Source organism: Saccopteryx bilineata, chromosome 7 (genome assembly GCF_036850765.1).
Source record: "Saccopteryx bilineata isolate mSacBil1 chromosome 7, mSacBil1_pri_phased_curated, whole genome shotgun sequence".
NCBI lineage: Eukaryota > Metazoa > Chordata > Mammalia > Chiroptera > Emballonuridae > Saccopteryx > Saccopteryx bilineata.
This window is the reverse complement of record NC_089496.1, coordinates 45,187,815-45,202,487: the sequence shown is the minus strand read 5'-3', so window position 1 is coordinate 45,202,487 and position 14,673 is coordinate 45,187,815. Positions and strand designations below refer to the sequence as shown.

Here is a 14,673-nt window from a genome sequence, read left to right as displayed (position 1 = left end):
TCTAAATTTAGTTTTACAATTAGACAAAAACTTTTCTTCATTAAAATCCCCAAAATACAATTATAGTATGTGAAATGCAGCAAGTGACAAGAATTCAATTTTTAACCAATCAGATGCTTTTTGTAAACCTATAAAAATTCAACTTGTAATTTCCCAACAGTGTCCATTTGGTTTAACAACTAAGAGTACAGCAGTGTTTCTCAACAGCTGGTCTGCAGACTGCTGCTGGGCCACGACAGGGCTGGCCACCCTGATGGATGGAGATTATAGATACTGGCGGTTTGCGGACCGGCAGTTGAGAAACATGGGTCTATAGTACTGGGTCTCAAAGGGTTTTACCCTCAGCATCACCTGGAAGGCACATTAAACACACCTTGCTGGGCCCCACACCAACAGTTTTAGGTCCAGACAATATGAGGTAGGTCCCTGATCCCATACATTTCTAACACGTTTCCAGGGACCAAACCTTGAAAATCATGTTCTATATAATCCAGATTCTACACAAGAAAAAGAAAAATTACCTGGAATCAAAGCAAAAGCCTGTTCCGTGCTCATGGAAGTGCTTATTCGGAGGATCAGGAAGAGTGGGTACATTCTCATCCTCCTAGCAAAAAATAATGTTGCAATTTTTGAGAAAAGTGAAGCTGAAAACAAACTCCTTTTATTCAATCAAGGATAGTATAAAGAAAATGAGGCTACATTTTTATCTTAACAGATTTTCACAAAGTACATTTTTACAGACTATTTCACTGGACTGGGACCGCCTTGAAATAAAAGCAGTGTTTCATGGACGGGCAGTATAGCACACGTGTCTGTGTGACTGAAGCAGAGACCATCAGACTTGGCCTACATTTAGGTAGATCTTACCCTGATTACTTTCCCTATTACTCTCACTTACTAATTTAATTTGCAATACATACAGTATCTTCTCTGACAACATACACCCACTGCAAAATATACAGAAGTTAGAAGTAAATGAAAACTGGTAAAGTACATGAGTTGGCATATATAATATATGTACTTGGGCATGTACGCGCACACATCCAACTGGAAAACCATGTTAAAGCAAAACAAACTACAGGCTTTGAAATAAAATATTTGATTAACATTATTAATGAAGACTCTTAAAAATCTCTGAGTTTCAATCGGAAAGAAAATACCGTCTTCAGTGTCCATGCCCGCAGCCCTGTACATACGCCAGCAACAGCAAACGCCCATTTGCTCCCTTGCTGGAGCACTGTCAGCGGCTCTCAGTGCTGAACTAACAGCACACAACCAGGTCGGCTGGCACCGAGTCTGTTGCTGGACTGCATGCCAGCCCCAGGGCTGCTGTTAATGGGCTAAGGGGTCAAGTCTGCCGGAAGAGGTACCAAAACAGTGCATGTGGTGGAAAATTCAGCATGAATAAACACAAGACAGATGATCTTTCTGAGGGGTACACGGCTATTCGGACGATTGTTTCCTGCATGGGCAAAGGGGGCCTCAGAGGCCTTTCCTCCCCTGTTCATCACAAAAGAAATTATTTTCTTTCCACTTATGATTCCATTAGTATATAACTAGGTAAAAGAAAAACAGGATAGATAATGGAGGAAACAAAAGTACTTTAAATACTTCAAAAATTAAAAGTCTTCAAGTAACTAAAATCCAGACAGCTTTTAAGTCAATAGATTCAAAGAAAATAACAGTAGTTGAATCTGCTAAACTTCACATGTATGACAGGAACAATGTATGAAACAATCTGCTTAAACAACTACTATTAAATAATGAACAAAATTTATCATTTTTTGGAAAAATATCTTTGAAATAGTATTTAAGAAAATAATAGAAGAAAGAAGGAAAGGTCTTGATATTCTGCTTTTCAAAATTCTTGGCCCTGGACAGTTGGCTCAGTGGTAGAGCGTCGGCCTGGCGTGCAGGAGTCCCAGGTTCGATTCCCGGCCAGGGCACACAGGAGAAGCGCCCATCTGCTTCTCCACCCCTCCCCCTCTCCTTCCTCTCTGTCTCTCTCTTCCCCTCCCACAGCCAAGGCTCCATTGGAGCAAAGTTGGCCCGGGCACTGAGGATGGCTCCATGGCCTCTGCCTCAGGCGCTAGAATGGCTCTGGTTGCGGCAGAGCATCGCCCCCTGGAGGGCTTGCCGGGTGGATCCTGGTTGGGCGCATGCAGGAGTCTGTCTGTGTCCCCGTTTCCAACTTCAGAAAAATACCAAAAAAAAAAAAAAAAAAAAAAAAAAATCCTGATGACATTATAATAAAATTCAACTTTCTAGGGGCCAAAAATATAACAGAACCAAATATCTCACAACCTTCTTTCCTTGGTTTAGAACTGCTAATAGCTTATGCCAATTCACTGCTCCACAAATCAATCAGCTAACAATAGTTTGCTGCTAGCCAAGGTATTACTCAGACCAACCTCAGACACATTAACCCTGCTTACAAAATACCAGAGGCTGGAGTTTATACTTACTAGTCCTAAGTCATATATAATTCGGTAATGATGACACCATTATTCTGTATCTTGTATCACCTATTACCTAATAAAACAAGAGAGGGACTCCAGTAGAATTGTAGATGTTATAATGAAACGTAATAAGTTCCCATGAAATAAGAAACCACCTACTCAAAAGAATAGGTCAAAACCAGAATACAATGCATAATCTACCCATAATCCTATGGGTGATAGCAATAGTTTATGCTGAAAACATATATTAACATCATAGGAAAACATGAGAAACAGAAAGGCCTGTGCAAACAGAATGAGGAGCTTGGTTATCAGGAGGGGTCTTGAACAAGTGCTGGCGACCGTTGGTCTACAAACCATATTTTTGAGAAGTACCCATGGTTCCAAAAACTGTGACGAAGCCACAACACCAGAGCAAATTCACAGGGGTATGATGGGGTATTTTTAATTTTCTAAGTTAATTAAATAGGAAGAAACTCCACATTTGTTAGATACTAGTTCAACTAGTTCAAGATAGCTCATATTTCAACATTAGATAGCATGCACTACATTCCTTTCAAGGACATCTCCAAAAAGCTGGGTTTTTGGCAGTTCTTGCTAAGTTATATAGTATGAACCTTATGGAAATCAACGTGGAAAAATCTATGGAAATGAAGGTGGTTTGTCCAATCTGATTCCAAGGCTTGAGAAGTTGTACAGTGGTCACAACGACACACACCCCATTAGTAGCTATGGTCATTTAAAAATAGAATAAAAATATGAATTTTTCTTTTAATTTGTGATTATGATTCTTTTAAGTGGTTACTACATTAGTTGATTGTTAATTTCTTTTGGCTTATAGGGTGTTATAAAAATATACTATACAGATGATATAAAATTATATAATTTCATTAACCAACATCACCCCAATAAATTCAATAAAAACATAAAAATTTTTAAAAAGAAAAACAATTTTAAAAATGTATTGAGATGCTAAAGGTGCCATGAACTGGGAAAATTTGGGAAGGTCTGCTGTAGCCTATTTGATAGGTTGATACATGGATCCAGACCACAGCTTCTACGGCCAGAGCGATGAGGCTCCAACCCTGGCTGTGCCCTGAGCGGCAATGTGCAGCCAGCCAGTTAAGCTGCCTCACCATGCCTCGCAACAGAGACAGGATAGTTCCTACGACGTCCTAGGACTGCTATGAAGAACCAGTGAGCTAATGTATTTCAAGAGCTAAACATTAGCTGGCAAATAAAACTACAGAAAGGTTTGTTGCCATCACTATCATCATAATTACGTTACAGCTATTGCAGTTACTAGGTATGAGGGAGTCATAAAAGGGTTTGTTTTGTTTTTTTTTTGTTGTTGTTTTTTTGTTTGTTTGTTTTTTGCTATTTTCTGAAGCTGGAAACAGGGAGAGACAGTCAGACAGACTCCCGCATGCGCCCGACCGGGATCCACCCGGCACGCCCACCAGGGGCGATGCTCTGCCCACCAGGGGCGATGCTCTGCCCACCAGGGGGCGATGCTCTGTCCATCCTGGGCGTCGCCATGTTGCAACCAGAGCCACTCTAGCGCCTGGGGCAGAGGCCAAGGAGCCATCCCCAGCGCCCGGGCCATCTTTGCTCCAATGGAGCCTTGGCTGCGGGAGGGGAAGAGAGAGACAGAGAGGAAGGTGCGGCGGAGGGGTGGAGAAGCAAATGGGCGCTTCTCCTGTGTGCCCTGGTCGGGAATCGAACCTGGGTCCTCCGCACGCTAGGCCAATCATAAAAGGGTTTTGATCTGAGAGCTGCCCAGTTTCTGGTGCAGAAGGAAGAAATACGGCAGGTGCATGACTGGAGCAGCTGAGCAGTGGGCTGCCTCAGCCCTGACCCAAAGAGGCTGGGTCCCACGCTGCTGATCCCTTCCAGAGCACAAAACTAAAGAAAGGAGCAGGTCAACTCAAATCTGCTTTCTAAATTCTAATTAAAATTACTTAGTAAAATATTTTGGTTGCAAATGATTTTTGTTTTAATGACAAGAATTTTTGGAAAAAAAAAAGGTCTGAATGTACATAAATTTCTGTTAATGTGAAAAATCTTCTGATTGCAAAATACAGTTACCCAAAATGTGCCTATTAAGAGCCCTTCCATCTCATTACCAAATCTAAGCATGTCAGCAAATGAGCACAAGCCTCTAACACTGCTTCTCCTGGGTTTGCAGAAGGGCAAAGCACACAGATCAGAAAGAACACTGCTAATTAAACTGAAGCAGACGACTGCGGAAGAGAAGGGCTCGTCACATGTAACATCTACGCCCAGAATGATCAGATTAAATATGCAAAATGTGAAGTCAAGGTGTGGAAAAGCAGTAAAATTATACTCTAGACCTTAAATATGCTACAAAAGTTCTGACAGTTTTCCTAATTATTCCCAGTAATGGACACAGGAGGCCAAAAGGCAGAAGAGAGAAATACATTTTTCTCCATTATGGGTGTTGAACACTAGGGCTAAAATCATGTCTGTCTGAACACTGATCAGTTTCTGCAAAGGTTAATAGCAATTAAATGTAGCAAACTAGATTAAATGAGAAACAGGTCATGATACCACTGTACTTGCAAAGAGCACGATAAAGCATTTCTTTTAAATTCATCTGAATGCACAGGAAATCCAAAAGGAGCTACTTTGAGGAAAAGAACCTATTTATTAAATGAAGAAATCCTTTAAATGAAATAAAAATAGCGACATGCTACATAAACTAATTTAATTACCACCAGTTTGTGCTGCTGAAAGATTAAATACTAACAATGTCTATAAGATATTTCTCTGGAAATAATAATACATGCCCTGCCTTTTTTCTAGCTAAACAGTCCCCCTTAAAATTTAAAGGAGGCTAGAAATGCTAAAATGAAGATGCACACCGCAGCACAATATCATCATTTACACTTCGCTTCTTCCAGCCTACCACGTCTTCAGCAAAAAAAAGTAAATTATTTAGTGTAAATTAAGATTAATCTAAATCTATCACTATAGTTAATAATACTGTATTGTATATTTAAAGATTGCTAAAAGTAGATCTTAAGTTCTCCAACAAGGGGAAAATCTAACAAGAATAGATGTTAACTAGACTCACGGTCATCATCTGGCACTCCTGAAACTAATATAGTGTTGTATCAGTTATGTATCAATAAAATTTTTTTTAATTAAACTGTTAATATTTTGAGGTCATTCTCCAAAATTAATATTTCACTTGAGTATAAATCCTAAAATATAAATATGAAGGATATTAACAGTTTTTTCAAATTTAAATATAAGCAGTTTTTAAAAAATCAAGTATCATATGTACACACAAGCACACACATTCTCTCAAAACACACAACCACGTAACTCTCTACGTAGGAGAGAAAATAGAAGGGAAAGGTTCAGACAATGGAAAGTCAATTTACTTTACTATCCTCGGGGTCTTCTAAACCATCAGGCCGACTAAGGTTTCGAGCAGGCTGGCTGCAGACAACATTATCTTCCATTCCCCAGGAGGGTATTCTCACAGGTGGCCTTTGGATTTCATCTGGGTAAAAAGCACCATCTGCTCCATCTAAAAAAAATTTTATTTATTTTTTTTGCAAGGGAAGGGTGAAATCTGGTACTAAAATTAAAATCTCTCTGTATAGCTATGATGTACAGAATATAAATCATTTTAGTACATCTAAAAATTTAATTTTTAACCAAGTGATTTTTAAAAATAAGAACAATAAGCAAATAGAGCATCACATCTGGATGAAGCCAGTTTGCGTTCAACATATAAAGTGCTCATTATGTTTCTATTAGAGTTGACCGTACCAGTAGTTTGCTAATCCCACAAAGATATAAACAGAAAAACTCCAAACTCAGCTAACCCCAAACCAAAAGTACTTTAATAACCTCTTGTTTCCTGTGTTGCGTAAGGATTACCATACTGCAGAACTAGCTGTGTGTCCGGCACTGCAGAAACATGGCCACCTTGCTCTGAGCACTTGCTGACACCCTGTGAGATCTGCTGAGGACTCTGGGAATGCTGACCTTCCATCTTCCCTCCTGCTTGATTCTCTAGACTCCTTTTAAGTTCCTACAATTAACAAAAACAAAGGCAAATAAGCAAAGAAATATCAAATATTTTATAGCAAGTGCAACATTAAACATTTACCCAAAGTATAACACTAAAATTATTTCCTTATTACAGTAGTTTCTGCTTATCCAGTTTTTCTTTCTGTGGTTTCAGATACCCACGGCAACCACGGTCCAAACGAATTAAATGAAAAATTCCACACACAACACGTTAGTTTTAAATTGCACATGATGAAATCCTGCTCCATCCTGTCCTGTCCTGCCCAGGACAGGAATCGTCCCTTTCTAGCATACCCACTGCTCACCCTTAGTCACTTAGTAGCTGTCTTGGTTATCAGACTACTGTGGTACTTCAGTGCTTGTGTTCAAGTAACCCTTACTGAATAATGGCCCCAGACTTGACCACAGAAATGCGGGCATAGGAAAAACTCTCAATATATCTAACATAGGGCTCAATATTCTGGAAGTTTCAGACATCCACTAGGGTCTTTAATGTACCCACCACAGGTAAGTCAGGGGACTTTTTAAAGCAGACACTGGAAAAGGCCCCTCCCCCATATACCAAAACCAGGAAGCAGAATAAAGGCCCATGTATTTTTATTACTGCCAAAAAAGTGCCCTCTTTTATTGAGCTGAGGGAAAACTAAATCTCTTAACAAACATTTTATCAAACATTTAATAAACCTTATTTTTTTAAAAAAATACTAATTCAGATGGGAAGGGTGGAAAAAACACTTCTCTACTTCACAAGGCCATTAACCTGGTAGACAAAACCCAACAATGGCAGCAGGAAAACAGCAGACCTTAGCCCTCATGAATGCTGATGCAAAAATCATTAACTTAAGAATTTATATCCAACAGTATTAAAAAATAATCCTTCATGACCAAATGCGTTTTATCACAAGAAAGCAAATTTAGCTAAACATCCAAAAACCAATGTAATTTACCACGTTCACAGACTAAAGGAATAAAACATTTCAATAGACGCAGAAGTACTTTACAAAATTCAAGTTACTCGTAATTTAAAGAAATAAAAATCTCCAACAAAATAGAAACAAAAAGGAACTTCCTTAACCTGATAAAAGACATCCACAAAAATCCAGAGTGAAATTTTTTTTTTTTTTTTTTAAGATTTTGTTTCTTGCCTGACCAGGTGGTGGCGCAGTGGATAGAGCTTCGGACTGGGATGCGGAAGGACCCAGGTTCGAGACCCCGAGGTCGCCAGCTTGAGCGCAGGCTCATCTGGCTTGAGCAAAGAGCTCACCAGCTTGGACCCAAGGTCGCTGGCTCCAGCAGGGGGTTACTCAGTCTGCTGAAGGCCCACGGTCAAGGCACATGTGAGAAAGCAATCAATGAACAACTAAGAAGTCGCAACGCGCAACGAGAAACTGATGATTGATGCTTCTCATCTCTCTCCGTTCCTGTCTGTCTGTCCCTGTCTATCTCTGCCTCTGTAAAAAAAAAAAAAAAAAAAAAAAAAAAAAAAGATTTTGTTTCTTGGTTTTAGAGAGAGGAGTCAGAGAAAGGCAGTGGGGGGTGGGGGCAGCAGAGGGAGGAACAGAAAGTATCAACTTGGCACAATCTACTCCTAGACTGGGCAAGCCCAGGCTTTCAAACTGGTGACCTCAACAATTCAGGTCAACGATTAATCCACTGCGCCACCACAGGTCATAGAATGAACCTTAATGGTGATAAACTAAATGATTCTACCTAACTTCAATACTGGCAAGGATGTCTGCTCTCACCACTTCTATTCAACATTGTAGTGGAGAATCGGTGGATTAAGGCAAGATTCAGATTCAGATTAAGGCAGAAAGATTGACATATCATACATACAGAAAATCCTAAGGAAGCTATTAAAACTATGGGAATGAGTGAATTTAGCAAGGTGGTCACTATATAATATCAATTGTATTTCTACATATAAGCAGCACACAACTGAAAAATCCCATTTATATTAACATCACTAGATAAAATTAGGAATACATTTCATGCAAGATGTACATGGCCTATATATTAAAAACAACATTACTGAGAAAAATTAAAGAGAGCTTCAACAGAGAAATATACCATATCCATGGAGTCAATGCAATTACAATAAAACATCCTATCAAGCATCTGTATAAATTGTCACTATTATTATTTAATCATCATGCTATTATAGCATGTCATTAGAAATGCTATATTCCTATAAATTATTGGTAAGCATATATAAATCATTTATAAATATATATATTAACTCTTCCATTCTCAGATGGAAAGCAGGTCATCTGGAAATATATATAAATTGATGATTCAGGAATCATCATTAGTCAGGAATCTAGTGTTAAGGAACATTTCAAATAGTTTTAATTTTTTTAATTTAATTGGTGACTTCCACAATTCTGAATTACTGTAATAGCATTTGGGGGGTCTGAGTGACAGCAGGAGATGAGGGATTATCGTTTGAGTGTCTGTGTTCTAAACAAACACTGCTGCATTTCCCAGTAGCCATCTGAGGCCCGGAGAAGACAGTCCTCCCGGGGAGAGTGCTGGAGCTGATGAGCGTGCCCCACAGCCCTGCCTGGCTTGTTTGCAGGTGCAGGTATGAGCAGTAGACCTCTGCTACATTAGCCTTACAGAGGCCACTTACCATGCTGTTCCTGCTCCAGACCATTAGGCTTCTTGTAAACCGTATGCACAGATGTGCACAGGTTTGGCACATCTGGCCTCCAACCTGTATCGAGCTTAACTTAGCAGATACAAGGTTCCCAAAGTTCTCATTTTGCTTAAAAGATTGAATTTTGTCATTAGTAACAAATACTACCAATTGTTTTTCCTTAAAGTAACAGGCTCACTTCACTTCTTTTTAAGTAATCTCTGCCAAATATCCCAATCTGAATAACCAAAGTTTGTCTACTAGTCATTCTTTTTTTTTTTCTTAAGTGAGAAGCAAAGAGGCAGATAGACAGACTCCTCCATGTACCCTGATGAACTCCACCTGGCAAGCCCTCAACTGGGCAATGCTCTGCCCATCTGTGGCTCTTGTTCCATTGCTTGGCAACTGAGTTATTTATTTTAGCACCTGAGGTGAGGCCAGGGAGCCATCCTCAATGCCCTGGGCCAACCTGCTCCAACTGAGCCATGGCTGCAAGAGGGGAAGAGAGAGAGAGAGAGAGAAAGGGGAAAGGGAGGGGGAGGGGGAGGGGGAGGAAAAGCAGACAGTTGCTTCTCCTGTGTGCCCTGACCAGGAATCGAACCCGGGGCGTCCATACGTCAGGCCGACACTCTACCACTGAGTCAACCATCCAGATTAGTCATTCTTTAAAATATAAATAACATGCCATGAAAAAAGAGGCTAGTTCAGTCCACAACTCCAACAACTGCACAAGCGCTTTGCCTTAAGATAAACATTTTACTTCATTAGGCAACAGAAGTGCTGTGGGGGAACTTCCCATTTCATCACACAGAACAGTAAAAAGATGTGTACCCCAGGACCCAACTTCAATAACATTAATGATTTTACCATTTCATCTTCCTAAATAAAAGTAGCTTTCTGGAAAAAAACTGTGACAACAAGGCTGGGATTACTATACTAACTGCTAATGCACTCCACTGCCAGTGCCTCGACTGAAGGAACACGCCAGCAGTCTCCCCACCCCTGCTCTCACACCAGGTGTGCGACGTAACCCGGGGGGGAGGGGCAGCAAATAAGACTTAGTGTTATAAAGAGAGTTTTATCTTTATAGACTTCTAAAAAGATATGGGGACCCCCTCAAAGAACCACAGACCAGCATCCTTTATATTACAAAGGTATGCTCTGATTGAATGTTAGGGTATGCTATAAATCATTTAACAACTTCTAAAATGTTTCCTATTACAAAAGAAAACCAGATAAATACATTATATATACTTCTAAAATTTTTTATGGTTTTCCTAAGTTTGAACATTGTAACATTTTATTGTTAAGTATAAAACATGTAACAAAGACTAAACTAAGTTTCAACACTTAAGCATTTTCTCATATAGGAAGCAAATCCTGTCTCTTCATAAGGCCGTATTACCCTTCAGTGTCACATAAAACAATGTTAAAAGTGCATTGTTCAATACCTTCTCCCTGGAGAGGTTTTCCAAATATGAAGTTAGACCATTTATTTCTTTGTCTTTCTCTGCCAGCTGAAGCTGAATAAAGAAAAAAGAATTGTAATTATTTTCATCACATATTCTCTCCTTATACTTTAAGAGAGTTTATACCATTCTATCAAAATAATTGCTATTACCATATCCATGTGTTTTCTCTGGTTCTTACTCTTTGACATCTCTGAATTATTTGGTTATTACTGACCAACTCCCTTACTCATAGAACTTCTCCCGCTTATATGAAACTGCACCCACACTGTCTTCCTCATATGCTCTGTGCATCCATTCTGCACAATTACAGATACGGTTCGTCTCCAAAGTGGCTTCTTTGGCTTCTCCTCTCTCTGTTCTGAAAACTCCTTTTCTTCCATGCTTTCAACTATCATCCCCATGGCAATAAATCACAAGCATTCACTCATGTGCCACACTCTTTCTTTCCTAAGTTCCAAATGTGCCTTTTGAATTGGTGGTTAGACAGGTTTCACTGCTGTCTTGCTTGCATTGCCAAGGGCAAAATGTCCCAAACCTATTTTTCTATTATTTTTGTTAACTGATATTATCAACCTCAGAGTGCACTGTGACTAAAGCTAGGGATTTGTTAAACTACTTCTCCCTTCTCCTCTTCCCCTATCCCCAACATTTTCAGTCTCTAAGTTGTTCATTCATTCATCCATTCAATCACCCATTGTTCATCTATGACAGTATAAGCATTATGGAAAAATATGAAAATACCTTTCTCTTTTTTAATTAGCTAGACAACATGCTAAGTTTTTTTTTCTAACACTCTTACACATACTACACTACTCACAAAAATTAGGGGATATTTTATCTCTTCATATTCATTTTGAAATATCCCCTAATTTTTGTGAGCAGTGTATTTACCATTCAGGGCTGTTTGTTGGCTTATGTTATACTGGCTAAAACGTATTCTGCAGTATTTCACTTGGGATCGTAAGTAACCCACTTTGGTGATAAATTTAAAAGTTCTTACACAAATTTCAAAAATTACTTATTGTATATTATTACACTCCCACAAAAATGCCAAGGCCCTAAAATAATTTTACAAACACGTTCATGTTTCTTTTTAAGTGAACAACAGGCTACTGAAATGACGACTTTTCTCCTTTAAATACTAATTAAGCATAATTAGAATTTTCATGACCAACTGAATTCAAAGAAATAAAGCCACATTGGCAATGCATATGGGCATCCATTTCCTCAGTTCATAGTTACTGAACTACAGTCACAGTACATTCTTATTTATACATAAAATACTACCTCAATTATCCATTTTAAATAAAAAGTACATTTAAAACTGCACATTAGATTGATAAAAATTATAGATAACACATTCAAAAGTACCAGAAACTATGCCTCAAGTTATACAAATACTAAACTTACTCTGTAATTGTCCTCTGCTTCAGCTAGTTCTAGTTTTACATTTTCAGCAATTTTTACTTGTTCTTTCCATTTCAGCTCCAGTTTTGCAAGTTCATCAGCATATTTATTGCACTTTGTTTTCTCATCCTAAATAAAAATTCGTAAATTACTAAAAGATTTAAATTTATATAAAGCTATTTACACAAAAATACTTAGGTATGTGCTAAATGTTTGTAACAACACTGTTGTAACAATATAGAAACTGAAATAACTATAAATGTCTGTCATTGGGAGATTGAATAAATCATTTTATATCCATACGATGGAATTAACAGAAAAATGTCAAGATACATTAGCTAAAAATAGCAAGTTGCAAAACAGAATACATAGCGTGTATAATACTATTTTTGTTTTAAAAGTTATGTGCCCTGGCCAGTTTGCTCAGTGGTAGAGCATTGGCCTGGCGTGCAGGAGTCCCGGGTTCGATTCCCGGCCAGGGCACACAGGAGAAGCGCCCATCTGCTTCTCCATCCCTCCCCCTCTCCTTCCTTTCTGTCTCTCTCTTCCCCTCCCGCAGCCAAGGCTCCATTGGAGCAAAGTTTGCCCGGGCGCTGAGGATGGCTCTGTGGCCTCTGCCTCAGGCGCTAGAATGGCTCTGGTTGCAACAGAGCGGCGCCCCAGATGGGCAGAGCATCGCCCCCTGGTGGGCGTGCAGGGTGGATCCCGGTCAGGCGCATGCGGGAGTCTATCTGACTGCCTCCCCGTTTCCAACTTCAGAAAATAAAATAAAAAAAAAAAAATAAAAGTTATGTTACACAATTTTATGTGCATGTAGTGTTGTACAGAAAAAAATATATAAACAAAGTTATTAATAGCTCATCTCTGGGGATCAGAATCATGATGGTACTTTTTACCATCTTTAGCCTTTCTTTCTATAATGCTGTGAGATTTCACAATAATACTACCTTGTCAAAAGTAGGTAGTAAAAACCATGTATTTATAATGCCACTGTTTACAGACATTGATAAGTAAAACTCTGGGATTCCTGACCAAAACAATCTTGAGGTTGACTTGTTACACACCGCTCTTCTGTACAACCCAGAACATTAAAAGGAAGGAGTTACAAACATGACAAAAAGTTAAATCGGCCAATTTCATTTTGAATGCTTTTGTTCAAGGTTAAAGCTTTAAAATATGCTTGAGCAAGACAATGGAGAAAACAGCTTTTCCTCAAAGGATGGTAGATCAACTGAATTTCCATCCTCTAATATCATACCTCACACTATACACAAAAATGAACTTAAAATGGCTAATACATCTATATGTAAAACCAAGGACTATAAAACTTCTAGACGGTAGGAGAAAATCTTTACAAATTAAGTTAGGTATATGTTTCTTAGAACATAAAAAGCACAAAACATAAATAGTAAATCGATACTCTGTACTTCATCAAAATGAAAACTTTTTCTAAAAGCAGCACTAAGGATATGTAAAGACAAGGCACAGACTGGAGGAAACACGTACTGCACATACACGGGACAGAGGGCTAGGCCAGGACCAACAGCACTCAACTCAGCAAGATGAGCGACCCAATTCTTTAGTTTTTATATTTTTAATCAATTTTTAAAAATTTTAATTGATTTTTGGAAAGAGGGGCAGAGTGGGGGGAAGGGGGAAGGGAGGGGGGAAGAAGGAAAAGGGTGAAGGGGAGAGGTGAGAGAGAGGGAGAGAGACAGACACTAACCTGTTGTTCTACTTAATTATGCATTCATTAGCTGATTCTTATATGTGCCCTGACTGGGAATCGAACCCACAACCATGGTTTATCAGAATGATGCTCTAACAAACTGACCTCCCTGGCAGGACCAACAACCTAATTTTTTAAATGGCAAAGGTCTGAACTCTTACAACAAAAAAGAGTTAAGTACCAATATTAGCAACAACATGCATAAGTATCAATTATGCTAAGAGAGAACAGGAAACAATACAGACCAGAGGACTCCAATTATAGAAACTACAAAAGGTAGGCTAATCTATAATGGCAGAAAGCAAGCTAACAGTTTCCCAGGGATGGGGACAGAGAGATGAGTTGCAATAGGTACCGAAAAACCTGACACTGTAAGTTTCACACTATATGTGACAAAAATGATCAAACTGCAGACTTTAAATATGTGTAGTTTATTGGATTTCAATTGTACTTCAACAGAGTTGTAAAAAATATAATTTGAGGAAGTTTTCTGGTAATTAAACATTCTATCTTCCTTTCAATACTATGTAAGATTTTAATATTAATCCAGAATTGTTTTACATTTAATGAAAAATAGTTTAGTTCCTTATAAATAACTTCTCTGAACTTAAGGGTAAACTGTTCTAATAAGCACTTCCACAGAAGATCTTCTGAAGTAACATACATGTTCAGTTTATAAAGTCTGAATAAAGGATTAGATTAAATTAATATTACTTAGAAGGCAGTAACAAAATATTTTAGTTACTCTAGTAACCTTGAGCTAGTATATGAACTTCTCCAACTCTAAAAATTATCCCTTCGCCCTGGCCGGTTGGCTCAGCGGTAGAGCGTCGGCCTAGCGTGCGGAGGACCCGGGTTCGATTCCCGGCCAGGGCACATAGGAGAAGCGCCCATTTGCTT

The 14,673-nt window shown here is 38.8% G+C and overlaps 1 protein-coding gene across 2 annotated transcripts in view; it reads right to left on the bottom strand.

Moving 5' to 3' along the window:
- Positions 1-14,673, bottom strand: part of TAX1BP1 (Tax1 binding protein 1) — a 58,647-nt gene that overhangs the window by 1,307 nt on the left and 42,667 nt on the right. The window contains exons 13-17 of one of the 2 annotated variants that reach the window (XM_066238602.1): positions 12,048-12,173; positions 10,617-10,688; positions 6,345-6,528; positions 5,870-6,018; positions 522-604 (exon numbers count right to left, since the gene is read on the bottom strand). In XM_066238602.1, coding sequence (XP_066094699.1) covers positions 522-604; positions 5,870-6,018; positions 6,345-6,528; positions 10,617-10,688; positions 12,048-12,173 — 614 coding nt within the window. The remainder of the gene's footprint in view (positions 1-521; positions 605-5,869; positions 6,019-6,344; positions 6,529-10,616; positions 10,689-12,047; positions 12,174-14,673) is intronic. The other variant, XM_066238603.1, reaches the window with a different exon arrangement.